At 49.1% G+C, this 27,008-nt stretch overlaps 15 protein-coding genes across 15 annotated transcripts; 14 read left to right on the top strand and 1 right to left on the bottom strand.

Annotated features, from left to right (window-relative positions):
- Positions 1-295: 295 nt before the first annotated feature.
- Positions 296-724, top strand: TEOVI_000723400 (putative S. cerevisiae Got1 homologue; the record flags this gene model as incomplete). Its single annotated transcript, XM_067220607.1, has 1 exon — positions 296-724. The coding sequence occupies one exon, from the start codon at positions 296-298 to the stop codon at positions 722-724; it is 429 nt and encodes a 142-aa protein (XP_067076708.1).
- A 294-nt stretch (positions 725-1,018) lies between these two features.
- On the top strand, positions 1,019-1,705 carry TEOVI_000723300 (uncharacterized protein; the record flags this gene model as incomplete). The annotated part of the gene is made up of 1 exon (XM_067220606.1): positions 1,019-1,705. The coding sequence occupies one exon, from the start codon at positions 1,019-1,021 to the stop codon at positions 1,703-1,705; it is 687 nt and encodes a 228-aa protein (XP_067076707.1).
- A 396-nt stretch (positions 1,706-2,101) lies between these two features.
- Positions 2,102-3,550, top strand: TEOVI_000723200 (membrane transporter protein, putative; the record flags this gene model as incomplete). The annotated part of the gene is made up of 1 exon (XM_067220605.1): positions 2,102-3,550. One exon carries the CDS (start codon positions 2,102-2,104, stop codon positions 3,548-3,550), a length of 1,449 nt encoding a protein of 482 aa, XP_067076706.1.
- A 1,375-nt stretch (positions 3,551-4,925) lies between these two features.
- Positions 4,926-5,702, top strand: TEOVI_000723100 (uncharacterized protein; the record flags this gene model as incomplete). The annotated part of the gene is made up of 1 exon (XM_067220604.1): positions 4,926-5,702. The coding sequence occupies one exon, from the start codon at positions 4,926-4,928 to the stop codon at positions 5,700-5,702; it is 777 nt and encodes a 258-aa protein (XP_067076705.1).
- Positions 5,703-6,636: 934 nt separating this feature from the next.
- Positions 6,637-8,379, top strand: TEOVI_000723000 (chaperone protein DNAj, putative; the record flags this gene model as incomplete). Its single annotated transcript, XM_067220603.1, has 1 exon — positions 6,637-8,379. One exon carries the CDS (start codon positions 6,637-6,639, stop codon positions 8,377-8,379), a length of 1,743 nt encoding a protein of 580 aa, XP_067076704.1.
- Positions 8,380-8,612: 233 nt separating this feature from the next.
- Positions 8,613-10,652, top strand: TEOVI_000722900 (gamma-glutamylcysteine synthetase; the record flags this gene model as incomplete). The annotated part of the gene is made up of 1 exon (XM_067220602.1): positions 8,613-10,652. The coding sequence occupies one exon, from the start codon at positions 8,613-8,615 to the stop codon at positions 10,650-10,652; it is 2,040 nt and encodes a 679-aa protein (XP_067076703.1).
- An 803-nt stretch (positions 10,653-11,455) lies between these two features.
- Positions 11,456-11,968, top strand: TEOVI_000722800 (uncharacterized protein; the record flags this gene model as incomplete). The annotated part of the gene is made up of 1 exon (XM_067220601.1): positions 11,456-11,968. The coding sequence occupies one exon, from the start codon at positions 11,456-11,458 to the stop codon at positions 11,966-11,968; it is 513 nt and encodes a 170-aa protein (XP_067076702.1).
- A 1,655-nt stretch (positions 11,969-13,623) lies between these two features.
- On the top strand, positions 13,624-14,421 carry TEOVI_000722700 (uncharacterized protein; the record flags this gene model as incomplete). Its single annotated transcript, XM_067220600.1, has 1 exon — positions 13,624-14,421. One exon carries the CDS (start codon positions 13,624-13,626, stop codon positions 14,419-14,421), a length of 798 nt encoding a protein of 265 aa, XP_067076701.1.
- Positions 14,422-14,760: 339 nt separating this feature from the next.
- TEOVI_000722600 (uncharacterized protein) lies at positions 14,761-17,439 on the top strand (the record flags this gene model as incomplete). The annotated part of the gene is made up of 1 exon (XM_067220599.1): positions 14,761-17,439. The coding sequence occupies one exon, from the start codon at positions 14,761-14,763 to the stop codon at positions 17,437-17,439; it is 2,679 nt and encodes an 892-aa protein (XP_067076700.1).
- A 330-nt stretch (positions 17,440-17,769) lies between these two features.
- On the top strand, positions 17,770-18,378 carry TEOVI_000722500 (zinc finger protein family member, putative; the record flags this gene model as incomplete). The annotated part of the gene is made up of 1 exon (XM_067220598.1): positions 17,770-18,378. The coding sequence occupies one exon, from the start codon at positions 17,770-17,772 to the stop codon at positions 18,376-18,378; it is 609 nt and encodes a 202-aa protein (XP_067076699.1).
- Positions 18,379-18,726: 348 nt separating this feature from the next.
- Positions 18,727-19,938, top strand: TEOVI_000722400 (uncharacterized protein; the record flags this gene model as incomplete). The annotated part of the gene is made up of 1 exon (XM_067220597.1): positions 18,727-19,938. One exon carries the CDS (start codon positions 18,727-18,729, stop codon positions 19,936-19,938), a length of 1,212 nt encoding a protein of 403 aa, XP_067076698.1.
- A 326-nt stretch (positions 19,939-20,264) lies between these two features.
- Positions 20,265-23,033, top strand: TEOVI_000722300 (helicase-like protein; the record flags this gene model as incomplete). The annotated part of the gene is made up of 1 exon (XM_067220596.1): positions 20,265-23,033. The coding sequence occupies one exon, from the start codon at positions 20,265-20,267 to the stop codon at positions 23,031-23,033; it is 2,769 nt and encodes a 922-aa protein (XP_067076697.1).
- Positions 23,034-23,304: 271 nt separating this feature from the next.
- TEOVI_000722200 (uncharacterized protein) lies at positions 23,305-23,706 on the top strand (the record flags this gene model as incomplete). The annotated part of the gene is made up of 1 exon (XM_067220595.1): positions 23,305-23,706. The coding sequence occupies one exon, from the start codon at positions 23,305-23,307 to the stop codon at positions 23,704-23,706; it is 402 nt and encodes a 133-aa protein (XP_067076696.1).
- Positions 23,707-24,612: 906 nt separating this feature from the next.
- TEOVI_000722100 (UDP-Gal or UDP-GlcNAc-dependent glycosyltransferase, putative) lies at positions 24,613-25,728 on the top strand (the record flags this gene model as incomplete). Its single annotated transcript, XM_067220594.1, has 1 exon — positions 24,613-25,728. One exon carries the CDS (start codon positions 24,613-24,615, stop codon positions 25,726-25,728), a length of 1,116 nt encoding a protein of 371 aa, XP_067076695.1.
- Positions 25,729-26,306: 578 nt separating this feature from the next.
- TEOVI_000722000 (uncharacterized protein) lies at positions 26,307-26,702 on the bottom strand (the record flags this gene model as incomplete). The annotated part of the gene is made up of 1 exon (XM_067220593.1): positions 26,307-26,702. The coding sequence occupies one exon, from the start codon at positions 26,700-26,702 to the stop codon at positions 26,307-26,309; it is 396 nt and encodes a 131-aa protein (XP_067076694.1).
- Between the last annotated feature and the right edge of the window lie 306 nt (positions 26,703-27,008).

Raw genomic sequence — 27,008 nt, 5'->3', positions numbered from 1 at the left:
AAAAAAAAAAAGGAAGTTCCCCTTCTCGTTCTAATTTCAACCGTCGTGAGGCTCCTCCTCCAGGATGCGGGGGGGGGGGGAAGGCTTACCACTAGTAAATTATCTTTTTGTTTGCTTCACATTTATGTATAACAACACCGAATCTTTTCATTCCTTGTTTCTTTCTTTCCTTTCAACGAGTATTTACACCTTTGATACTTTATTGTCAAACTCATACGTTGACCCGCACGGATCATTCGCGGTTGGCATTGCAACTAGGGTGAAAAAAAAACAGGTGATATCCTGACACTGCCAAATGGACTCTTTATACAGCTGGAATGATTCAACGAAGATTGGCATTGCTCTTACCTCGCTAGGAGTGTTCTTCAACTTTATAGGCATCGTGATGTTTCTGGATAGTGTTCTTTTGACTATGGGAAACGTTCTTTTCGTTGCTGGCATCGCATTAGTTATGGGTCCAAGTCGATTCAAGTCCTTCTTCCTGTTTCGCCGCCGTGCGTCCTGCTGCTTCTTCATTGGGATGCTTCTCATCATGTTGGGACGGTCACTCATAGGTCTCATGATACAGGGGTTTGGTACCCTGAACCTCTTCGGAAACTTCTTTCCGATGGTAGCGCGCGTTTTAGAGTCTGTCCCGCTTCTCGGACCGGTAATGCTTTCGCCGCCCGTACAAAAGTTATTGTCATTGCTCGGTTTGCAGGCCCGGGGTAACCGAAATGTGTAACCCCAAGGCGCCTTTGAGAGTTAATTAAAGGATGATGGAATTAAGCAGAAACTGAGGTGCAAACGATCATTGACCTGCTCCTCGTTCTCTCTGTGTGTGCTTCGGCATATATCTGCACGGCTACCATCATTTACTTGTGTACACCCATTCGTGTTGGTGGGTGTCGATTTGCGGCGTACCTTTACTTTTATCTTACCTTTTTTGTATCGGTTTCCCCAACTTGTGATCTTTTTCGTGCGAGTCTCAAGAGGTGGTAACGGACTTACTACTAGAAAATCGAGGGTAGAAAAGGGAATGGAGGTTAAGATTGGAAAGGATGTTGCGCTGCTTACGGCACATAAGACGTATCGTGATGACGGAGAAGACATGGTGAAAGCGGTGGCGACGTATGTGCCTTTCATGAACTATGTGGCTGCGTGTGAGTCAAGTGGGCTGGTGCCTTCTGCGTTTCTCGTACGCAACGTCCGACACATTGCACGGCGTGTTGTAGGGGTTATTATGGACGTGGAGTGTAACACACCCACTGGAAAAATTGTTCAACCTGTCGAGATGTCTGATTTTTCTCCCGCAATACTTCTGCCTGTTGTCATTGTGGAGACTGTGAGGTACGCCCTACTTCTTCAACGCCGTTGCGTAGCCGTCGGATGTGGCCTCACCACCGAGGCATTCTGCGGTGCGAAAGACAGTGGTGACAACATAACGTGGCAAAACCACGAACTCCTCACTTCTGCTGGATTTGACCTAAGGGATGTGAGAAAGTTGGGGTTTGGTGAATACTCTGTGGGAAACGAGGGTTTGCCGCCATACACGTTGCACACCATTAAGAAGGGGATGTCGTCTGAAGAGTTTGAGCAGCTTCAGAAGATTTCCGCAGGGACGGCAGATGCCTCACTTTTCGCGGTGCGTTTAGAGGATGTCATGTCTTCTGTAAACGACGCTAAGGCGGGTCTTGCGGCGTCTGTATTACTGCTTGAGTCATAATAATCCCCTGTTCACCGCTTGGCTTTTCTCATTCTTTTCACTTTAGAGCGCCATAAGAATATGAAGGTCAGCTCCACACCGGTGATTGAACCTGCACGTTTGCGCACGGCGAAAGGAAAGAATGAAAGACTGGATGCAAAGAGTCTTTTGTCGATACCTAGACAGCACATGTAAAATGGATTATGTTTTAAGTTGACGGTGTCTACCACATGGAGGGGAATACCTATTTTTCTTTGTACGATGAAGGCATCTCTTATTTCTGTTGGTGATTATCTACCCGTTTCCTTTCCTTTCTGTCTTTTTCTTTTTCTTTTGCTTCTTCTCCGCACTTCTCGCAGGGGAATTTTTTTTCTTGTACGCTTCCCTCCTCACCATAAGAGTCTGAAGGAAATAATCATGACAGCCAAGCCTGCATCACAATGCAAGGAAGGTAAGGAGGGTCGTGTACAGGATCGTTGTGCTGACGGTGACGAAGGCCTCGTTACGTTGTTAATCCAAACGCTGAAAATTTTGATACCGACGGATATTAGTGGAATTCTCATGATGGCGTCTCAAACGATTACGCTGATGTTCGTCGGAAACCATCTTGGGGAAAAGGGGATGTCTGAGTACAGTGCTGGGCTTCTCGTCTTCAATGTCCTTGCCATGTCCATCGTTTGTGGGTTGGGCGCTGCAATCGATACTATTAGCTCACAGGCCTATGGTCACGACCCACATTCCCCTCTGATTGGCGAAACGCTACAAAGAGCTCTCGTTATTGATCTTGTCTTATGGGCTTTAATGAGTATCTTCTTCATCACAAGCAAACCTTTCATGGTGTTTTCGTTCGGTGAAGGTCTCGGCGAGGGAGGTGCTCTGTTTCTCGCACACTGTCCGCTCTACTTACTAGCGCAGATCGTAAGCGGTGTTGTTAGCAAAACATTACTTGCACAGCGGCAGCCGTCTCTTGTCGCCTTGGCTAACTTCGTGTCAGCTGTGGCTTCTCCTTTCATTAACTATTATCTAACACCATTGGGGGTTCATGGCGCGGCTTGGGCCCTTGGCTGCACAGTGAGTGTATGTGCTATCGCCGTCTCGCTGATCGCTGCGTTTCACCCCGCTGTCGTAATCTTTGACGCCCCGTGGCCGTCTCCCGCACTTCTGAGGAAAGATGAATGGATAACTTTCCTTAGAGTGGGACTACCGTCGCTAGTGGCTGTATGTGCTGAGTGGTGGGCATTCGAGCTGCAAGCGTGTTTTGCAGTTACCATATCACCTCTCGCACTGGCGGTTGTTGGCGTCTTTATGAACATATTATCTTTGTTGTTCGCTCTGTCCCTTGGAATAAGCGTTTCTGCAAGTGTCATAGTAGGAAATGCGTTGGGGTCCGGGCGATACAAGTTTTCTAAGCGTTATGCTAAATTTATAATCATTTGTGATATTGTATTAGGTGTAGCAACGGCTGCTGCCCTTGTTTACAATGGGGCATTTGTCGCACGTCTCTACACTAACGTTCCCAGTGTGGCGAAGGCTGTTGAATCGACAATGCCACTTGTTGCCTTAACTCACATGGCAGATTCGCTGCAGCTCTGCTTGCAGGGAATTTTCCGAGGTGCTGGTCAACCCAAGCAAGCGGCTCAAGGTGTGCTTCTCACTTTATGGTTTGTGGGCATCCCCTCTATTGCCTTGTATGTTCTTGTCTTCAAATGGGGTGTGAAGGGCGTAATCGGGGGTTTACTAACCGGTATGGTGTTTGAAGTGATTTTGCTTTATTGTCTGATGAGCCGCTGGGATTGGAAGAAACTCGCACAAAAAGCTCTTGAGTTGACAGAAGGTGAGGAAAAGGCCCTGCTTTCCACTAACTGACGTCGTGGCCACGTACACGGCGATGTGAACAACTTCACATGTCAAGGTGTAGCTTGATAAATGGAAGAGGAATAAAATTCAACTTACGGTAAGCAGCAACCTTACCGCGTGTGTATGCGGGCCTGCGCACAGGGAAAGGAGATAGGGAGGTGGGAAAACTGAAACAAACCGAAATAAATCGTTAATATTGTTTGACACCGCGTTCAGCGGTAGGTATCAGATTTTCTTCCTTCCTTCGTATTTTTTTTCTTTCCTGAACACACAGATCATTTTTTCCAACAGTAATGGGTTTATCAAAAGTATCATAAGCGTGTGCCTGGTTTGGCTTGCTTTGGCGTGTGTGTGCGTGTGTGCGTCTGTGTGCTCGTCTACTCTTCGTTTCTTTTTTTTTTTGAAGTTGTCCGAAACTGAACATGACCCGGGAATTTTCATCATGATATCAAACTGGGGAGACTTCCCACACTTTTTGTTATAATTACCATTGCCTCCATATATATATATATATTTTCTTCATAAGCATCAAACAGAAAACGAGCCAGTAACGTGTAATAAAGCAGTGAAAAGTAAATGAGTGAGCAAATGAAAATGAATATGCGAAAGAAAAACCTAATGCTTGTGGTGACATGATGCCCATTCTTTTCATTCCATTTTATTTTGACTGCATAATAATTCTTCATTTGTATATTCGTCCAACATGTAGCGTATTATTAATATTATGATCATCATCGTTATTAATTTGATGTTGTAATTATTAATAGGATCGTTACCGTTGCCAAATACATGCCACTCGCAGGTGTGTTGACTTATGACAAATTTTAAAAGAAGGAGAAACGAAAAGAGAAACACGGGGCAGGTAATGACAGTGAAAGGGACGAAAGAGAAGGAATGGGAGCGAGACAGTCGAAACGAGCTTTTCGTTGTGGAGAAAATTCATCTGCTCAACTGGGTTAGACTTTTATTAGATTGATATTCCCCATTCTCCTTTCCGCTTCCACCGCTGTTATCACTACCATCATTACGAATTTATTCACCTCCGTGTACTGCATGAGGAGATATGAGTACTAAGTTGGGCACCGGCTGGTCCGCGGAGGGGCCACGTTCGTTTTCATTTTTGTTCTTGGATATAATAATTTTTATTGTATTTTACTCTTTCATGTCCCTGCGAGTTACTCTCCAGGTTTCAGAACGGAGTTGGGCTACGCCTCTCGACATTCAAAACTTTTGTTCTGTGCTAGATTCCCCAGTTTGTCCCTTCTCTAGCTATCCTGTCCTTGTTTGGTATCCACTTTGGTTGTGCACAGGATTTATTTTTGTTGTTTTGATAGCGTATTGTAGAGGAAGTGTGAAGATACAGATACGCAGCAGCGTCGCGGGAATGGAAGAACGTCAGCGGCGCCACCCCCGTGTGTTGACAAGTGAAGTGTACAATGACGCGGAGGTCACGTTCAACCTGCTTGAAAACAAGGAGAAGCTGGTTTCACTTTTGGACTGCGTGACGCTACTGCGGGCCATGGGGATGAATCCAACACAAGATGATATCGACTATTTGCGTGAGCGGATGGCGGAGCCCGTGCTTCGACTGGAGGAGTGGCGACGCAACGAGGAAATAAGACGAGACAAGGAGCAGCGGCGCGAGGAGATGAAGGATAGGAAGCGAATAGGTACAGTTGCAATGAAGAAAAACACGAAATTAGCTGGGGATCGCTCTGCTGAAGGAACAGTGCAGGATGGGCAAAATCCGCAGCAGCCCGTAAAGATTACACCTGCTGAAGAGGTAAAGAACATTGACTGGAATATATTTATATCATGCGTTGAGGAAATTTATCGCGACGCGGTGACTGAGCAAAAAGAGGTATTGGGGGCGCTAAGAATTCTGGACACGGAAGGCGATGACAGCATTACCATCGATGAATTAGTCGAGTTGGTCACAACCAATGGGGAGAGCGTTTTGAATCCCGCGGAGGTGCAACAACTCCGTTCGCTCCTCCCTAAAGAATGTAGCTTACCGGAATTGGCCTCTCGGTTGCAGGGAACATATGTCCCACCTACAAAGGAGGAACTAGAGCGGGCGGCATTTGAGGAGATTGAGAGACGACGGCAGCAGGAAGCCGCAGCAAAGGCCGCTGCGGACGATGCTATGCCGTTAGTATAAATCTCTACCATGTACATATTCAGGAGTGACCTGGTTCTTTACTCCTTTTTTTCCTTCCCGGTCCCCTAACTTTCTTTTTTGCTTTTATCTCTCTCTGTGTGTGTACTTGTCCGCGCCTGTGGGGAGCGTTAGAATACCTTTTCCTGTCAAATGTTGATACGACTCGCTATTGTTGCAATACTCTTCACGTTGCTGTGCCATCCATGCGGTGCACCAGTGGCCGGCGGTAACTCTGTACTTTCCATACTTGATTTCTGTGGCGTCCAACAAAGCTAGTTAGGCAGAGGAGGAAATGTGGACAGTCATGGGAGAGGCGCATTGCAATAGCAATCTTCGCACCGTCACTAATGTCACGAGTGATTTATTTTGTTGTGTTTGACAACGGTTCGTTCCACTGTTGGGCAGCCGTCGATCTCAAAGGCGAGACGCGAGGCGAGCAGTAGCGACTCGGCTTCAACCCCGACTAATGCGGAGATAACGTAGTCACGAACTTTTTCAAAGACCGACCAGTTCAAAACCATAGGGGAGGGCACCTAATGCAGTGGTTATTCCTACCCCTCCATTGAACTGTGGACAGATGTGTGTTCGCCGCCATTGTGAGCTATAAATATCCTTCAGTACATGTGATCAGGCGCATATACATATGTGCAAATACACAAATACGGTATCCATCCTGAAAAGCCCCGTTGCAATAAAGAATGTTTGCTTACATTCGGTCTCTTTATCCAGCGTTGGACGCACCTTTGTACTTTCACTCGTGGGCAGTTAGCTTTCCCCATAGTGGATATTTCGCCGTGACCCTCCCTTCTTTTGAAAAATGAGGTCGCGAAGGCCCTTCACCAAGGTTTGTGTTTCTTTCATTCTCGCCTCTCTGCTTTTCCCTGGCACTACGTTTTCGTTACATTTTCTAGCGTGACTGGCAGTAGGGTGTTTGATGGAAGATGCGAAATACCGTACGTTTCCAGCGAAGGTTCTGCTTGCGTGTGATGAACGGATCCACCAGTTTATTGATGCCTCAATATACAACGACTGGAATGCGGCAGTGCAGGAGTGGCGTGAGCAAAAGCAAGCAAGGGTATCACTCCAAAGGCAGAAACCCCCTGAGCCCAAAGGGGAATATGCACCTGGGAACAAACTGACTCAGTTCAGCGACGAAGAATTCCTGAAATTGACTCAGCAGTTGGAGGAGATAACGTCGGCCATCGCGGGGCCTTCGGCGGCCCTACCAGGCCCTACTTTTAGTGATGGAGGAGATGGGGCTGGTAGTAACGATTGCTGCCACTCCGGGGCCAAACATGACCTCTACACTCTCGACTCCTCTATGTATTCAGCATCACTTGATGACAAACAACTAAGTCTGTGTCAAAAGGCGGCCGAGCTATACAAAGTGGGTGATTACAGCGAAGCTGCCAGAAACTTTTCGGCGGTGATAGATTCCTGTCTGCCAACCGTGTTGAACGCTGCCATGGTAAGCAACAGGGCAATGTGCTATCTTTGCTGCGGCAGCTATCGTTGTAGCCTCCGGGACGCCATACGTTCCTGCGAGATGAATAATCAATACGTTTTGGGTGCCAGGCGTGCAGTGCGCATACACATTTGTTGCGGAAAGTGCTCGGAGGCCAGGGGGCTCATTGACACGTACAGCAAAACGTGTGGGCACGGTTTTGAAGAAGAGTTGGCGAATATCACTTTATATGAAAACTCTACTGCCCTTTTTGACAGAAACGAGCACGCGACGGCACTTAAACAGTTGAACGAACTACTGAAGCGGGCACCATGTGCACCCTTTGAGGCCTTAAAGGTACAACTTGTGGCCGTCGAATTGGGGAGCCGAGCTGCTTTGCTGCATGCTGAGGAATGCCTTCGACGCTACCCTAACTTTCCGGAACTCATGTACTGGAACGTGCAGTTGCGATTTCTTGAATGCAGCAACGAAAGCGAGTTAGTGGCAATTCTTTCTCTTTCGCGCGTGAGTGCCTCAGCAGACTGCGCGGCCCGGTTCCGGCAGGTAAACAGCCGTATACAGCAATGCATCGACTTATGTCGTGAGTTGGAGAAGACTTCTGCGGCGAAAAATTGGCCGCAACTTGTTGAGTTGTGTACGAAGGCTCTTCAGCGTCCGTTCATTGGTGACCGCCTTCGTGCTGCGGTTTTGTCGCAGCGAGCACAGGCACTTTATCATTCTAGCCGCCTTTATGAATGTGTAGATGATCTTGACGTCGCGCTAAGAAACGTTGAAGGCGTGAGAGATCGTGCCGAGCTCTTACTGTTGAAGGCTCTTTGTGAGGAGAAACTTTCCCGATGGACGGATGCGATGCATAGCGTGGAGAGGTCCATGCGGGAGGAACGCCTGCCGGCGGCCGTTGATATGTGGCGACGACTCAAGGGGCGAAAGAAGACTTCGGACCAGCGGGAGAGACAGGGAGAAAAGAAGGAGGAAGAAAGAAAGTGGACAAAGCCTGTTGCACCCACATCATTGGCGCAGTTGTATTCCCGACTTGCCCTACCTGATGGGGCTGGAGCAGAGAAGGTTAGAAAAAGTTATCGTGCCCTGGCAATGAAGTGGCATCCGGACAAATGGTGCAGTGCCTCTGCCCAAGAGCAGAAGGAAGCTGAGGAAAAGTTCAAGTTAGTGAAAGCAGCTTATGATCAGCTTATCGGCATCATCGTAGACTGAGACTCGGTTGAGTTGGCAATGTACTCTTCTTTCGATGTATTTTTTCATGTTTTTTTTTCGTACTCTCCTTTTCTTTTTTACACTTGGGGAGTTTATTCCTTGTTGCTGGAGGCGAAAATTTGCATTTCTTTTCATCATACATACTTCATTCTGATGCCTTCTTGTGCCGTTTCAACATTAGGGAATCCTGGAGTGAATCCGTGTTTAGTAATAGTGGAAGGCAGGATTAAGGGATGGGTCTTCTAACCACTGGCGGCCAGCCTCTGCAGTGGGGTACAGAGGAAAACAATCGTGCCAAAGAGTACGTGTCAGCACATGGCATTCAACAGTTTCTGTGGGTGTACAACAAACAGAAGGAGCTACCTGATTTCCCGTTTCTATGGGGAGACGAAATTGAACACCAGCTCGTGCGCCTTGAGAGCCGCAAAGTCAAACTATCGCTTAACGCTGCGGACGTTATCAAACGCCTTAGTCAAAGCAGCGGCGAGAGTACTGCAGAATGGCGCCCAGAATATGGGAGTTTTATGGTCGAGAGCCTCCCCGGCAAGCCATACTCGTCGAATGTGGATTCATTGTGTTCTGTGGAAGTAAACATGCGGCGGCGTTACCACATGTTGGACGCTGCCGCTGGTGACAACACATTCGCTGTTACGTTGGTCACGTTTCCATTGATGGGTGTTGGTGGTTTCACCACGTCAACGGAAACCGAATCACCGTGCTCCCAGTCTCTTTTCGTACCGGATGCGTGTATCAATGATTCTCATCCTCGTTTCAAGGCTCTCACGAACAATATTCGTCTACGCCGTGGACGAAAGGTTTGCATTCAGGTACCGATGTTTATTGACAGGTACACCATGGAGAGGACGGTAGACCCGCGTGTAAATATTGATCTACATCCCCGTAACGTTGAAATTGTTTGTACGTTTTCGGGTGAGAAGACTAGTTCGAAGGGAAAGAAATTTTCATGTGGTACCATCACTCCGAAACGCGTTCCTCTAGAAAATGAAGCAGTAGCGAATATGACACATCTTTACACGCCTGTTACGCACTACTACTATGCTCAATACTTTCAAAACCTTCAGGCGGAGCGAGTGAAGCAGCGGTACCAGGCTTGCCCCTGTCCCGTTCCATCTGTAAACCACCCTTGCATTTACATGGATTGTATGGCCTTTGGGATGGGCTGCAACTGCCTTCAGCTTACCATGCAGCTTCCTAATGAAGCGCAGGCGCGTCATATATACGACCAACTGGGGATATTATGCCCTTTATTTCTTGCCTTAAGCTCAGCAACCCCGTTTCAAAAGGGCATTCTCTGCGAGTCGGACGTTCGCTGGCTGACGATCACCGCCTCCGTTGATGACCGCAAGTATGAGGAGGTGCCGCACATTATCAAGTCGCGTTATGACTCAATTTCTGTATTTGTCAGTTCATTGACGCCAAACCTGGAGGAGTTCAACGACGAGGTGCTCAGGATAAACGACTCTTATTACAATTTACTCACTAGGGAAGGTGTGGACTCCCGTTTGGCCACACATATTGCGCATCTCTTCATTCGAGACCCTCTTGTCATCTACGACCAGATGATAGACATAGACGACCACACACACGTGGACCACTTTGAAAATATTCAAAGCACAAATTGGCAAACTGTTCGTTTGAAACTTCCCGTGCTTGACAGCACGCTTGGGTGGCGTGTGGAGTTTCGTGTAATGGACGTGATGCCAACACCATTTGAAAACGCAGCATACTCTGTTTTCGTTGTGTTACTTACGCGTGCCATTATGAGGTTTGGTGCCGTTTTTTACACAAAATTAAGCATTGTTGATGAAAATATGGGCCGTGCGCACAACATCAACCCGTGCCAGCAGCATTATATCATGAGGCGTGACATATTCGCATCCAAAGTAACTACTGATCCCAGGGAAAACTGTGAGCTCACTGTTGGGGAAGTTATCAATGGAAAGCCTGGTGAGTACTATGGCCTAATTCCACTTGTTCGTCGGTATCTAGAGGAGGAAAACATTCAAAGCGATGTGGTCGAGGGCTACTTAAACTTTATTTCTAAACGAGCGTGTGGGGAGATACCAACAGCGGCGCAGTACTTGAGGAACTTTGTTAAGAAGCACCCTGACTACAGGGAAGATTCGCGATTGACAGAGCAGATTGCCCATGATGTGGTTAACCACGTTCATCAGCTCGCGTGCGGTGGTAATGCGAGCGAGTCGATGATTGGTGCTTATACATTGGGGAGTAAAAGACAACGCGAAGGGTGAAAGGGTGGATTCGCATTAAATAAAGGGGGTAATGGCGAAGGAAAAACATTACTGGGGTAAAAGCTACCCGGTGGTTACGGTAAAACGAGCGAGAGTGCCTACGGCGTTTGGGGGACGGGTCGCTGCGGTTGAGTAGCAGATCGCTTAGTCACACTTTTACGTTCAACCCCTTCCTAGTGCCGCAGTCATCGAATTTTGGGGCATCCTACTGGAATTTTAACGTAGTAACACTGTTACAGGGAGGCAGTTGCGTCCATCGATGCGCCTGCTCCCACCCAAGCTTTTATATATACCTAAACTAACACACCCATCTACCTTTTTATCAGTTTTTTAATATTCAAAATTCTGCTTCTGGTTTTACTTTTTTTTTAATATGTGAAACTGTTCAACGACAACGGAGCGCACGAAAGGTAGAACATGACTGCTTCCTGACAAGGGCAAACAGGATAGCACAATTCTTAGCGTTTAAACCCCTTTTCCGTTCTGTCACCATTATTTTAACCTTTAACTTTTTTTTTTGCCCTCCTTAATTTTTTTCACTTTGTTGAAATCCCGCTTTGGTGATATTCCCATTGAAAGGGACCGCCAGAAGTAAAGGGATATACATACGCAGCAACCTCTCGTGTAGTTTCTACTCGTGTGTTTGCTTCCGTTTAGTTATTTACCTTCCTAGCACCCATATTATTTTCCAGGAACACCTTCCGCCTTCCTCCTTCACACATCTCCGTTGGTTTGATCTTCTCCAGCGCTTCTGTCATTTATTTATTATTTATTATTTTTTTTTAAATAGTGTAAACCGCGACATGAAAGCAACAAAAGCAAAATCCGGAAACACGGCCACAAACGCTGTGCCCTTCAACAACGCACCCCTTAAAATTGTGTTCCTTGACTGTGATGGCGTTGTGTCACCCTTTGGGGGGCCGCTGTTTGCCCCAAGGCAGATGAAGTTCCTCGCTGATATAATAAACGGGTCGGGAGCGCAAATTGTGTTGAGCAGCTCGTGGCGCACAACAGATTTTGGGCGGAAAGAAGTGGCCCGTCAGCTCACCCAGTTTGGCATGCCAGTTTTCATCGACTGCACCCCGACGCTTCCGGATAAACCAAGGTCTGTGGAAATACTGTCGTGGATTGATTCTAACAAAAGAAAGTACAATATTGTCAACTTCGTTGCTCTGGACGATATTAACTTACCACTCAGCGCCCCTGATCGCAACTTCTTCGCGCGGCACGCCATCGTCACGAATGCGACAACTGGATTGACGGAAGCTAACGTGAAGCAAGCGCTGCAAATGCTTTCCGATACCAACAACATTTGATCGTGTGACTGAAATATAAGCTCAAATTTGTGGGAGTGGGTTTATGTGTTTGCGTATGTGAGGTCTTTGGTACGATAAAAAGCAAGCAGGTGTACCACATGATAGGAAGGGGGAATTTGGAGGGGATACAAGAGAAGAAAAAAAATAAATTGGCAAGGGGCGGCAACAATAACAGCCAGGTGGTTGGATTTCGTGAACGAACAGAGATGGTCTTCTGGGAACTTGGGGAAGCGTGTTTTTTTTTTCCACGCAAAGAAGTATATTATGAGTATTTCATCATTATTCGCTGCTGTCGTCCGTGTTTTGTTTGGGTGCCGTGTTTCCTGGCATAGCACGCTGCGGGAGGAATTGTAGATGGGGAAATGCGTGCATAGGTAACATGGAGAAGAGTACGCTTATCTCGTTAGTTTTATTTGGAAGCTCTACGTTGCATACCAGGTGTTTTGTTCTATTTGACGCCAAAAGGATCTAAATGTTGTACCCGAAGTAAGGGATTCAGTGGCGTCAGACCGTTTCGGGGGAAAGGGGATTCCTCCGGCACAGCAACAAATGATTTTTATCTCCACCTCACCTCGCCTCGTCTCGACTCCCTCCGTCTTCCTTCATTTTTTCATTTTTCTTACCACTTATAATTCTTCGTTCTCACCGGTCTTTCGTGTACGTTCGGTCTCTCAGTTGTGTGTTGCCCCCTTCGGCGCAAAGCCAAAGTCGATATTTGCGATGAAATCAGGGATTTTGGTGGGTGGCTATTGTGGGGATGATGCGAGAGTGCCTCAACGTTATACGTTGCCTTTTTTACATATTGTGTTACACCCCCTAGTGATGTTTTTGTGGTGTGGATATTCTTGTTCTGTTTTATTGTGCGGTATGTATATTTACATCAGGAGCTGAGCGACCTTCATGACGCACGTAAGCACATATACGTGAACTGCGAGACGCTCCAGCACCTTCAGGGTGTTCCTTTTCTGATGGATTGTTCGACACCAAGGGATTTGTGCACAATTCATGGCACTGGAGATGCTTAAATGGTGTCCAAACACTGCTGTCGGTCACTGGTCTCTGCAGTTTGCGATCCACCCCCTTTCTTCCTTCCTCCCTTAAACTGGTGTGTGCGTTTTTGTTGTTGTGAAAATTCTGTTGTGCGTGAGGTGTATCGGGAGGTGGCAAATATGTATGGTTTAGAAGTGAGCGGCTTTTCGTGGAGGAGGTCTTCCACGTTGGTGCGTGCCCTCGCTGCCATGTTGTTTTAGTTCTTGCGAACGGCGGACATGTGTAAACTCGGCGGGTGGTTAGTGGTGACCACGTGGCCCCGTATATTTTCCACTTTCTTATTTTCAACATACCTATACTTGTTTTCGTAGCTGCACGCGTTTTGTTACCAATGTCTTTCTCTTATTTGCATACCCCCTTTTTTATATTGTTGTCATTACTACTTACTGGAACGAACGAGTGGTATCGGGTGGTATGTTAGTGGTGCGTGATGAACTGTTTATGTAACTTCTTCTGGCTGTTTGTCCTCGAGGTTCTGCAACAACATTTAACTGCACCACTGGCTTTGTAACTCCTAACTCGCCTTGAAGTGCTTGTTTCTATCGCCCCCGACGGTTTAGGGAAAGGAAGAGGTGAGGACATAGGGGAGGAGGTGCAGAAACTAGATGCGCGTGGCGCTAACTGTTGATAGCACGTGTGATGATCTTTTCGAGGCGGTTTCACGCATTGTAGCTTCGGGCCAGGGCGGTGTCACTTCTCTTGTTGTCAACAAAAGGCATAACGCTGTACCAAACACGGTGGTTGTGGAAAGAGATGGAAACCCCTATCTGTTACTCCTTCTTATTACGTGCAGTGACTTGCAGTTGCTCTTCCGAAGTGATTGTGCGCATGACTATTTGAAGGCGGCACATCGTGCAACCGCTTGTCCCATATACATTGTTGTTATTGGCTACCCAACAGGGCCGAGGTGTCCCCCCTTCTGGACGGGTGTGGCGCAGTTATGCACCGACCCCCACTTGCTGGATGTTTTGGTTGGAATCGACTTCGCATCATCTGTTGAGCGTTCTGACGAAATCGTCGTGGCCCACGGTATGAAAGCTACTAAGGACCCAAAAGTCGGCCAGAATCTGGTCCGCATGGATGGACGGCGTAAGTGCGACCCTACGGATTTCGACACATTGTACCTTGACATGCTTTCTGAAATTGCTACGGTTTCCGAACACCGTGCCTCCATCATTAAGAGCGCCTTCCCGTCCCTTCATGCGTTGCTAGAGGCGATTGACTCCGGTACCCTCGAGCGGGTGCGCGTAAGAGGATATGATGAAGAAAGAAGTTGCAGCACCTTAGATCCTTATATTTCGAAAGTGCTCTCCACGGATTACACTGCGACTGGCAGTGTGGAAGGGGCGGCTTCGTTGGTCGAAGTGAGTAAAAAGTTTTTCCAACAGAGTAGTGAAAAATAATTATTCAATTGTGCGCCTTATTATTTCCACTCTGTTGCATACCTCTCGGTGGAAGCTGTTGTTCGTTGCTTACACCCAGTATTCTTGTCAGTACAACTATTTTTTTCCCTGGTGGCGGCTCTGTATGCTGCAGTTTTTTTTTTGCGGTAAAATGAAGGTAATAATACAAGTGAACAACACGAGTGCTCCGCTATGCCATTTGTTGAGTGTTTTTGGTTTTGGTTTTGTGACGATTTGTACACCCTACAGTTGTTATGCAGGCACATTTCACTCTGTAAACCCCCTTCCTACTATTCAAGGTGCTAAATGAGAAGATGGCGCCCTGTAGTAAAAAGAGTGATGCGCCGACCGAGAGAAGCACTTACCCTTCCGTCATCGTCAGTGTTTCAAATGGAGGAACGTCTGGTGTTTGAGCGAGAAATTTCGGGAGGCATAAGTGATTATTTTGCAAATGGCGGTGTGTGCATCACGGGCCTGTCGCATAGCTTTTATCCTTTTACTGCGATTGCTCTGTGGGCGGGAGGCGCACCGCATTCTCCGGACGATGTGCGCCTTCCATTGTTGCTATTGGCGTTGAAAACTGATGGCGCCTTTATGACAGCACATGAGGCAAACCTTTTTGGTGGTACATCTGTTGCTGGCTGTCGATATGCACAACTTACATTACGGTGTTTTGGCGCATCGTGCCCGGCTGTTCGCCCACATCGTGACACAAGGTGTATTCAGCTGGTGGTTTCGTTCCTGAATGCCGCATGGGCCTCAACTAATGACGATGGCGGAAAGCAGTTCGCGACAATCTCGTCCGAGTTAGAGGAGTTTCGTGGCCCTGTTCCACTCCACATAGTTCAGTTGCTGCTGTCAGTGCCTGCAATCCCGACTCTGCTTGAATGTGTTGTTCGTCGTGAGTTGGAAAGATGTAGCAGTGATGAAGGAATAAGCAAGGGGTTGTTTTGTGCATGTGTAGAGGGACTGTTGTCGAGCGACAACTTCTTTACATCTCACCATTTCGATGAAATGGACGCCATCCTTCGCTGCATCATTGGTAAAATAGGTGACTCATTTGACTACTTGTCAGTTCGTTGGACGCCTATACTGAACAAGCTGAGCCGGATTTACATGCGACAGTGGCGGGGGGAGGCTCTAATGTCTCTGCACGATGAGCTTCTTGCAAAAATTCCAGCCCTTGAGACCAAACTTCCACTGTCGTACCTTCTTCGCTGCGTTGGGAGCTTAGTGGATGCAGGGGCGACAGGGGAGGCCGACGACGGTGGTGATGACGCCAGAATCTGGCGTAAAATAGTTGCGGTAACAACTCTCGCGGTTCGTCTTTACGGAAGTTGCCAATCCAATTTGCAGTCGGTTTGGGTTATCTTTTTCAAGGGCGCCATAACACTGAAGCCTCAATCCATGGTGTACATAAGGGTGGTTGAAGCGTATCACGTGTGTGCTTCCCTGGGACACCCGGTTATCGTGGACAAGTCTGCCTTTTCTCAAGTTGTTCGTCTTTTGGTCAGCGTTGTTGGGGTTCGTTCCCTCAAGGAAACGGCCACTGCTGTATCTGAATTCTATCGATTTCTGAAGGAGCACCCAAGTATCAACTTTCTGTGGGTTATAGACAGCCTTATTCCCATCATGAGCGAGATATGGAAGGCCCACGGTGAACTTGGTTGTTCCATTGTGCAGAACATAACTGCTAACCTCCAGGCTGACTACTTTCCTTCGAGGTGTTTGAGTGGGATACGACTGGGTGATAATCCGATGGTTCGGCGCCTACTCGAAGATTTCAAAGTGATGGAAAGGTCTCAGTTTTGGTGGCGTTGCGGTTGTGGTACGCAACTCCCCTCTTGCGCACAGAGGTGCTTAACCTGCCTTCGACAAGGGAATATTTCGTGGACTTGTGGGGTTTGTGGCGCCCGGCACAGCGGCAGGGTCGTTGAGACGGTTTGCAACTGCGGTTCACCACACCCGAGGATGCGAGAGGCGGAGTTGATGGATGTCGGAGTTTGTGAGGGCTGCGGAGAGATATTACCTCCCACAGGTGAATGTGGCAAGTGTGGGGAAATAGATCGCGAGAAGCAAGCGACGAGGGAATGCCCCTCCTGTGGTTGCTTATACAGTAAGCAAGCACTGTGCTGCCCCACTTGCTATGCAGCCAACGAGGCAAAGAGTTCTTTGCTTTGGCACTGTGATGCTTGTGGTGAGTTTAATCATTCGGCTTGGTCGAAATGCCAGCATTGCCCCGGAAAACGAAAGGTGGGCTGCATTGTGACCCCGTTGCAGCCGTGGGTGTGCGGGTGTGGCGGGCGGAACCATCCCTGTCGGACGAGTTGCGAGAGTTGCTCTCTGTTGCACCGCGGCGCTTACACTTGTGCATGCTGCAGCATCGTGTCAACATGCCAAAAAGCGATTGAGGTTCCGCTGCACAACTCAAAACTACGTTTGATTGTGTGTGAGCGTTGTGGCAATGTTCATCCCCGAGATTGTAATGTACTTTGCTCCCCATTTCTCCCTCGCCATTGCCACAGGTGTGGTGTGGGGTACACGCGTGAAAGCATGCTCTCGGAGGAGTGCTGCAACGTTTGCCACACACGCCTTTGTTACGATGAACTCAGACCGTTTTGCTGCAGTCACTGTGGGCAGAAACCTGCACAGATTGGTTTTCAGTGCACGTCGTGCCGCGCGCCACGGGAGGATGTTGCGGCAGCTGACGTGTATGTATGGAGATGCCTTCGCGAAACAACTCCCGCCACTGCTGTGACGGGGACGCACGTTTGTGGGCAGTGGAATTATAGTTGGTCGGACCACTGCATTTCGTGTAGGGAAGCGCGGGCGCGAAGTCAGTATGAGTGCAGGGCGCGCTTCCTTCCGTGGGTTTGTGCCTCTTGCGGGAGCGATAATCTTCCCACCGACGTGCTGCTGTGTCCTAACTGTGAAAATGGTTTGCAAATGGCACCCGAATGTTCTGTTTGCGGTTTACCGCATCTATCACTGGACTGCACTGTTAAGGAGGACATCTAATTTCTTCTTCAGGAGGCGGACAGTGATCACCGCGGAATGGTATGTAACAGTCGGTTAAGGTGCCAGTGTACATTATGTGTGCGAACGCTACGGTGTGTAACGTTCGTTCGACTTCATCCTTACGGTACTTGCGTTCATTTTTTTTGCCCCCAACCTCTTTGCCCGCTTTAAGCAGGAGAGGGTGCCGACAGCAAAATGTGAAGCACATAATTCGCTAACCATTCGTCTACATTTCCACATTCTCTTCCCTCACTTCCTCTCTTCTTTCTTCTGCGGGTTCACTCGCCTTTGAATAGCACTCGTACGCGCATTGATCTTCTACCTGTGGGAATGCAACCATTTGGTCAAACGCAACTTGTACCCAACCGAGGATACGGTGGATACAACACCTATAGCCATGTGGGCTACCCGCCTCAACAGTATCACGCCCCAACGCACTACCCGCAGGGGGGTTACTACCATTCGTACCCCCAGGGGGCTTACAACCCGGTGCACTTCCAGGGATTTCAAAATACCGTTCTGGGGCACATGGGCCGTGGGAGGGCTCCCTACAACGGTGGGCGTGGTGGTGGAGGCTACGGACGTGGTGCCTACGTGGGAGGCACTACCGGTGACCGTGGTCGCGGTGGGTTCGGTCTTCGCGCACGAAAAAAGAAGCCGTTTGTTGGTGGGTCATTGGAAACACAGAGGCGCTGGGAGAAAGAGACAACTTGCTGCTTTTTTCTCCAAAAGAATTGTAAATTCTACGATGCATGCCGTTTCCTGCATGAAGACGATGGGAGACGACCTTGTCAATATGGTGAGCACTGCCGTGTAGGTCATGCGGATCGCGTGAAACAGGCCGACGGCACTGCAGAGGCGGATCGTCACTCTTCCCATTCAGTAGACGGTCGCGACCAGGCCGATGGAAAACATGATGTGGCTGCCGAATCCCCCTAATGAAAAGCAATAGCTAGGTAATTAAGAGTAATTTAGGAACAGAGAATGATTAATCAAAAATATTTTCTTGTTCCCACTTTCTTTAACTTGGTCTCGACCGTCCTCTTGCATGGTGGGTGTCCGGGGCTTGTTGGGGTTTATCGCTCCCACTGCTATATTATTTATCAGCACCCCTATCTCCATTCTTGGGGGATAAGGCGAAGGGGTGGGAGAAGGGACTCCCCTTCGTCGTTTTTTTTCTTTTTTTCTTTTTTGCTTTTCGTACTTTGGGGTATTGCTTTGCTGCTATCTTTCAACTCGTTGTGATGGTTCACTTTCTACCTTACCTCACCAAAGGTGCATCGCCTAATGTTGAGTAGTGGAGAGCGCAGCTCCTTGGTGCACCTTATTCTTCAACGGAAGGTAGTGGTAGAATTACTTCAAGTAGTCATTGCACGGGGTGCTGCTTCGAAGAACAGCGTCCTGCATGGTGCGGTAGGTTCTTCTGAAGCTTACAGAGAGAAAGAGGATCAATGCACCCAGTTGTGCAACTGCATCGCCTTAGATGCGTCAAAGTCACCGCATGCAAAAATTAGTATTCTTTCCGCAGAAGTTGAGCGCGTGCGCGGCCCCAATGGTATCTCACTCCTGGATTTTATGGCGTTATCTCCGCTTTTTCTGTTGGCTTTCTCTCTTAATAAATTACTGTACAGTTTCCACTCCCCGGAATGTCGAATGGCTTCCATAGAACTTGCACTGGCATACGCTTCTCAGGGTGCGTATGAGGGTGCCAGTAGATTGCTACGGAGTACGCGGCGATCCCCGGTTCTTGAGCCCGCGGCGGCGGCCGTTGTGGAAGAGCTCGAAGCCTTTCTGCGCATGTCTAGGGGTAAGATGACTTGTACCCTCTCCGACGCAAAATTCCAGCACCTCCTACCGCTTGTGGTTGTGCTTGGGGAGGGAAAGGGCTCTAATGCGGTAATCGGTGTGAAGGATCGCCTTCAGGAATGTAGGCAGATGGGTCTCCCCGATACCGACATGCTTTATTGTTATTTGTCTGCTCTTACAGCTGGGTTCTCCATGCTTGCGAGGTATTCGCATGATACCAAACTGGAGGAAGCCAGGCGAGACATCTTAATGCGATCGCGTCACGCAAAGACACTAGAAGATTTGCAGATGCTGAAGGAGTTGGCGCAGCAGCAGATCCAAGAGAAGTGCACGCTTAACGCCAAACGCGTGGAGGCAGTGAGGTTTATTCAATCTATTATGCGGCGTTGTGAGGGGTTTCTACGCGGTGCGAGTTGTCAAGACCTTGGTGCGGTTTTTGCGTTTGCCGTGGTTAAGTTGAGATGGGAAAAGGAGTGTGAGATTGTGACTGACCGCGGGTTTGCGGAAAGGTTGGTTGCGTTTTCACAAACCCAGGAACTAGACCCTGCTCTTCGCGTGATCTTGCTCGCCGACAGCACGGCGGTCCTAGAAGGAACTAAAGAACAACCTGCTTCTTACGTCTACGATTTATCATGGGTAGAATTACCTTCAGAAGGTGAGGGCCTCACTTCACAAGCCCTCTTTGGGGACTAACCATCGTAACGACAGGCGACATTACCCCGGTTAGCTCGCCCCAACACCTTTTCACCTTAGATGCAGTTTCTGGTCTTGTTTAATCCTTAGATGTGTAGTTTGGATTCGGCCCTCTTGGTTCGCTAGGAGCTTCAGGATGCAGTTCACCAAGACCCACAGTGGTTAGAAATGGGGATTGTTGCATTACCTATGGCAAACTGTAGCGACCGTTTTGTTCTACAACCCTGCTACATTTTTGATCATCTTCCTTTATTGTAACAAATTTAAAATATTTCCCCCTTTCTTACCTTCTTTCGATCGTTTTTACTGTTTTGTGAGGGCAGCCAATGGTCCGCCTGACCGTGCTCGTTAGGTGTGGCCTTGGCTTTTACGTTGCCGTCCACCCATGGTTGACGGGCTCCGGCTACGTGAAGGTTGGGTGCACAGCGGACTTTACCCGCCGCCTAGAAATGGCTTCGTTCACAACGTGCTTCACACCCGAATGGTCGTACTACGCTGTTTTCCGTTGTGAAAGCATGAAAGAGGCGTTCCTCCTTGAACAAGCTGTGCTGTTTCTGTTCAAAGAAAGGCGCGTCCCACAGCGAGAGCTTATAAAAGGCGATGCGCAAGATGTTACCGAGGGTGCCCGACGTGTTTGTAGCACGCTCAACTTAAACGCACTGGTGAACATGGCACCCGTTTATATTGAAAAGAACAGCTTACCACCCGACTATGCGAGCAGTGGACGGATCTCGACTGAGAAAAACTCCCGGCGTGAGGCGGAGGCTCCGAAATTGCACACCCTGGAAAAGTACATGGGATCACTGGAAAAGCTTCGTGAGTCCATGGTTTCTCTCAATTCTCCATGTGATGCACCGACTGACGATGATATTTTCAACAGTGTTGAGACAGGAGACGGGGAAGACTATGAAATTGGCTGTGATTTTGAGGTTGTGGATGCGTTGGGAGAAGAGACGTTTAGTTTGGCGGCGCTTCGTCCGTATCAAAAGGATGCTGTAGCTCGTTGCCTTGAGCAGCTCGATAGTTGTGGCGCCACAATTTGTCAAATGGCGTGCCGTTGCGGGAAGACCCCAGTGGCATATGATCTCATTCGTCGGCACTTGGAGATGAAACCAAATTCCATCATTCTTTACCTGGTTCCAGGCCTTGCGCTTTTGCGGCAGACAGCTCGGAAGCTTTATAGCTATGGTTTGAAGGATGTTCCATTTCTTCTTATAGGGTCAGACAGCGGAAGCATATTCATGGGGGACGGCTGTGTTCGTAACATGACGACTGACGCTGAATTGATTAGGAGCACCATCAGCTCATGTGCCTCACATTTGATTGTTATTAGCACATATCAGTCTTCGCACATAATCTCAAAAATGCCAAATTTTGCACTCACCGTATTTGATGAATGTCACCGCGTTTGTGGGAGTGACTTACCCACTAATTTCAATAACGTCCTCCTCCAACCTCGCTGCGGACGGAGATTATTCCTCACTGCAACACCAGCATACGATACGCCACTAAAAATGGACAACACGTATCTGTTTGGTGACATAGCGTATCGGTACTATTTGCGGGAGGGCATCGACGCTGGTTACGTGAACCCTTTTGCGGTGCGAATTGTATTGGGCGAGAGCATGGATGACATGAATCCATACTTTTATGAAGCTATGAATACCGTGGACAAGATGATCGTCTACTGTAGGTGCATTGAGCACGCGACAAAGCTTGCGGCGGATCTGAAGCATCCCCTCCCTGATGATATAACGCCCTTCGATGTGTTGCTCGCCCATTCTCGGATGGGGAGCGCCGCCGTTGCTAGTGTTTTGAGAGATTTTTCAGCATCCAGACGTTGCCTATTGCTAAACGTTCGTTTACTCCAGGAAGGGGTGGAGATTCCCGACCTCAACGCCGTATTTTTTGCCGCCCCGCGCTACAGCTCCCGTGACATTGTTCAGAGTATATGCCGACCGCTCAATAAAATGGAAAACAAGCCCATTTCCTACGTGTTCCTTCCCGCCACCATCAACAAGAGGCTGCCGGAAGATCACCCCGTCAATCTGGAGAAGTTTTCCACGCTTGTCCCCTTTACAGATGCTTTGATGGACGAAGATCCGCTGCTGTTTGAGTATTTGATTGACCCTCATAAAGTGTCCTACGACGTTGATGTCGTGGGTGTGAGGTCCCTCAAGCTGTCATCTGAACGGCTACGAAGGTTCGTTCTTCCCGCCATCAGGCGTGGGGTGCGCTACTCAAGCCAGAACACGGATCGATTGCACCGCGCGACGCGACTTCCGTGGAAGAATGCCTTCAACGAAATGAAACGCATTGTGCTAGAGTGCAATAGATATCCCAAAACAAACGATGCTTGGGTTATTGGAAAGAAATCGGTTTCAATGGCTCTCTTTTACCGTTACTGCCGAAAGGGATACCGTCAGTACTTGGACAAAGAACCCTCCTGTTTGAGGATGCACCAAATACGCGACCTGGAATCACTCCCTCTGTGGCGGACTTACGGACTCCACGGTCCATACCCGTGGGAGGAGTGTTTGAATACTCTTCGCGAGTATCTGGAGGCCCATGGAAGTGTGCCTCCACTCGACGTGCACAAGGGCGGCTACATTGGGCTGGATGCGACCCCGTTCGAGAGGCTCTGCGGTGTGCTGATGCACGTTAACCAGTGCGATGCATGCACCAAACTGCGACTAGACCCCGCCAAGCAGAAGCAGCTCGACAGGCTCTGCAAACCTTTCGGGCTCAAATGGAAGAAAGGACGTGACAAGGATGGAAAGATTCTCCCAGGGGAAGCTACCTTCATCACAGACTCGTATGATCGCTTTAAAGCGCTCTACGAGGACCGTCAGAAGAACAACTTCCAGGAGTATCTAGACACTCACTTTCCTGGTTATCCCTTGAAGCATGAACGTATGGAAGACCCGCGGAACTTAAGAAAGGATCGTGTGCCCCCACGGCACGTGTCGAGGGACGAAGTTACCAACCCTCGTAAGGCGGGAAAGGTCATGTGTAGGGTTTGCCGCCGAAACGTTGCAGTGCGCGTGTGGGAACAGCACTTAAAGAGCAAGGCCCATCGACAAAACATGAAATGAGCGGAAGGGGTGCTGCTTGCGTTGGTGCAGTCACTACTCTCCGCATTTGTGTGTGTGTGTGTGTATAGTCGGCCTTTGGGTAACGTTTGTTTGTTTTTTTAGTTCGGGGTTGGGTTGGTGGCATGGTTAAAGAAAAAATTGAGCGGGGAGTGTGTCACTTTCACTTCACAGAGAGAGTGAGAGACTGTCCTTCTCCTTTCCCTCTTTCATTCTCGGTGTTCTGTGGAGACCGCCGTGCAGTAGGAAGAAATAGTAGCGGACATCGTCACCGATGGCTAACTTTGTGCGCAAAGGCGCAATGGGAAGAATTAACGCCGAGCGCCTTTACGCATTCAACAAAACATTGAAGAAAGATACACTACGCGAGCGCGGCTATTGGGAGGTAAGTAAGGATAGCCACCCTATCAATCGCTGGTCCTACCGCCGATGGAAACAGCGCAAGGAGGAGCTGTCCGTTTTCGAAGATAAACTTGAGAAAGTGCCCGTGGACCAAAAGTTCAAAATTAAGAAATTGCTGACGGTGGCAAACATCTCAGTCTTGGGCCCAATTATGATTCTGCTTTACTTTGCCTTTTGCTACCTGCGCTACAGGCTATGGGGCATCACCCCCATAGATGGCGCAGGTGCTGTCGTGAGAGGCGTGCAGAACCTCCCTCGTCCGCCGGGGTACTAGCCAATCAAAAGTTTCTTGGAATGCGTCGGTTGGAAAGCCGCTTCGCTTGGGTGTTTTTTTTTTCCCGCCCTGGACGAAAGGACAACCGCTAAGTAAAGATTGTGACGCCATATACGTGCAAGGAATCCGAACCCCTCGCATTCGGGTAATGGTGGCCACGGTGAGCAGTCGCGGGTTGTGGTGACAACCAAGTCGCTGCGCTCTATCGCACTGCGTAGGTGTATGGGCAGTTGTGTTCCGCTCGTCACTACTGAGGCACGAATGTACAACCATTTATCCAAAGTTGCCCAGTTTATGAGTAAACCTCTACTTGCATCGCGACTGTTTTTCTTCAGCGTGTGGGCGCCACCGTGCAGTAAAGTCGGCAACCAGGTGAAGTATTGCTGGCGGTTCTAATTGTTGGGTTGGTGGCGCTGTTAGCAAGGTTCCCCAGTGCGATACCGAAGGCAACGTTGACGCCGAATGGTACGGGGAGGGAACGGATGGCAGTCATTTGCTGCGTCTCCTGCAAGAACGGTGAATGGTCAGGAACATTGTAAATCTTTTTGCGGTTGTCGAGGGGTTGTGTAATGCGGACGCCTTCAATTGTTTAGCTGCTAACCGTTGAGGGAGTTCTAGCAGGTTTACCCAATCAGCACACATCTGTTGTGTGTGACAGAACGCGTTGTTGTTGGTGCGCCTGATTTGGTAGAAGGTGATATCGTTCGTTGCTCATGGTGCTTGTGATTGGCATTATTGTTGATTAATTCGACAGTGAATCATTGGGTTCCGTTGGGGTTGTGTGTGGCATTACTTGTTTCAGTGGAAGCGTAACCGCCCGCCTCGCATCCTTCCTCTTCAACTATTATCCGTCTCCTCATCCCCTCTTGCACCGCCCCACCACACAAGGAAAGAAAGGACCCCAGCATGGTTGGACAAATTTTGAGTAGGAGGGGACTGATCCTCGTCTGCCTTACTTTCGTGGCAATCCTATTGATTTTTTCAACGAGGAGCAAACGTATTGTACGGGAGGCCTCCCAAGCGAGCTTCTCGGCCCCCCCGCCACTCCCGGAGTTCGACTATACCGAAAAGGATCGGGAGTCTCTGCAGTACGTGCCCCCGGATGTTGTGCGTGCGTGGAGGGAACGAAATTTCCTCGTCATGCTCGGTGTATTGTCGCCCGATAATGCCGTGAGACGACGCAGGCGCCATCTTCAGCGTTTGACCTGCTGGCAATACCAAGGCGTCGCGAGGAGGAGTAATAACTTTACTGGAGATTTGCTCGTTACCTTTGTTCTCGCGCGCCATCCAGATCATAACTACACGCATTCGCCCCAGTTAGTGGAGGAGGGGTTGCGTTGGCAAGATATCATCGCTCTCCCAATCAAGGAGGGCCGTGTAAGTACGAACAAGGTAATTGGACAGGACGGCAGGTACTGGGGCCCCGATGCTGAGATCGGTATGAGTCGTAAAATGTACAAGTGGTTTAGTCTGATGCTGCGGCTCCTCCCTAATGTTAATTATGTTGCCAAGTCGGATGACGACATGTTTGTGCACACCCCGCAGTACCTTGCTGACCTTCGTGCTCTACCACGTCGCCGTTTATATTGGGGGAACATTGTTAACGCACGCTTCATGCCTTTGTTGTTCGCAACTGGGGGTCTTTACACCGCTTCGAGAGAGGTGATAGAACAATTCCTGACATACGAACCCCTAAAGAAACTTGTCGACGTGCCGTACAGCAAAGAGCGGGAGGATGAATTTACCTCCCTGTACATGCAACACGAAGACTTACTTATGGGGCGTGTACTCTACGAAATGGGTTACCAGCCCTTGTTCGTCGGCGAGCCAATGTGCCGTTTTCATAACCTTCACGGAAAGGGTTGGGTGGGGCCTCTTAGTCACAGTTCATTGATGATTCACAATGTTAAGGAGGAGGAGTATGCGCAGTTGCGTGAGTACTTCGGTGAGAAAAAGCAGTACAGACCTTCGCGCTTCAAGGTTCGTAGAGGACGGTTATACGCAACATGCGGCAAGCGGTGAGTCAGCTGAGGAAGGACGTCGCGACTGTTCTGTAGTTTCGATGCCGTTTTCGCACGAACTAGCCGTGGGTTTTTGTGAAGCAACATGTAATCGACTGGACTGGATTGACGGAAAGTCGTGGAGCAGTGCAAAAAGCAAGCAGCATCCTATCCCCGCTTCACCGGTTGCCGCACGGTTTGCCTCCGGTTGTATTTTTGTTTACCGCTACGGATGCAAACGGGAACGAAGTTGGGGAAGCGAGCCATGACACAGAACCGCCGGTTGTCGGCACCTTGTCGTCGCAGTCTAAACCCCCTGAGCGTGTTGACACGCGCCACCCGCCCTTAGCGATACCGCTGGTGGACCTTCCCCCCCTCAAGCATCCCCTAAAAGGAAAGAAAGGACAAATGTCCAATTACCGATAAGGTAGGAGCACGAACTGCAGAACCTCGTTAAACGGATGGGATCCAACCCTCTTCCCTTTTCATTGCTGGCTTTCCCGCATCCGCGTTGGCGGCACCGTACATGCCTGTGGAGCGATATCCCTCTTCACTTCCTTTTTTCAAATCTTGTATAACCGTACTTGTAGAAGGCAGGGGTCACTGGGCGGGTCCGGTTGGACAGGTGTACTGTTGTTTTTTGGGGGGTGGGATTAGTAGGTGAGGGCTTAAGAGAGCCCAGAGAAGCAAAAAAGTGTAGCCAAGGGCGGCTGACTTACCTTCACTCATCCTGGCCGTCACCGCGGTATGGGGCCGGCTGCTGAATTTGGTAGCGAAAAATGCATGCCTGCCAGCTTGAATCGCGCTTCTCTCCGTTTCCGCATGGTTAGCATTTGGGAGCTGGGGGCAAATGGGCTGGATGCCGGCGCCCAGGAGCGGCATTAATGCGGATGGATTGGGACTCTTAGGCACAAAATTGCTGCGTTGTTGCGAGCTTGGCTCCTCCTGGCGGAGCTCCATGAAACGGCTGCGGACGACAGAGAGGAAACAAGGCATGGCTTGAGTGGTGGGGACGCCAAACTCGAGGTTTAGTAATTTTCATTTTCGCCACAGAAAGGCGCGAACAAGTAGCCTCCGCTTCCGCGGAGACTTCAAGGCAGCATAGCGGAATGAAGTGGTTGAACCGGCCACACCCTCCACCCAAAGGGATTTGTGGTTTTCCTTTTTTTTTCTTTCTTTGGAAGGGGAGACTACTTCACTACTTTGCCTTTAACGGGCGCAAATGTTAGAAAAAAGCAAACGGAATCAACGCCCGAGTAGGCACAAGCATACGAGTGACAGAGTGGGTACCGTCCCTCACAT

This window comes from Trypanosoma equiperdum (assembly GCF_001457755.1).
Source record: "Trypanosoma equiperdum strain OVI genome assembly, contig: ctg_1189, whole genome shotgun sequence".
In the NCBI taxonomy this organism is placed as follows: domain Eukaryota; phylum Euglenozoa; class Kinetoplastea; order Trypanosomatida; family Trypanosomatidae; genus Trypanosoma; species Trypanosoma equiperdum.
The sequence above is the reverse complement of the archived record's forward strand: the minus strand, read 5'-3'. Positions and strand labels throughout refer to the sequence as shown.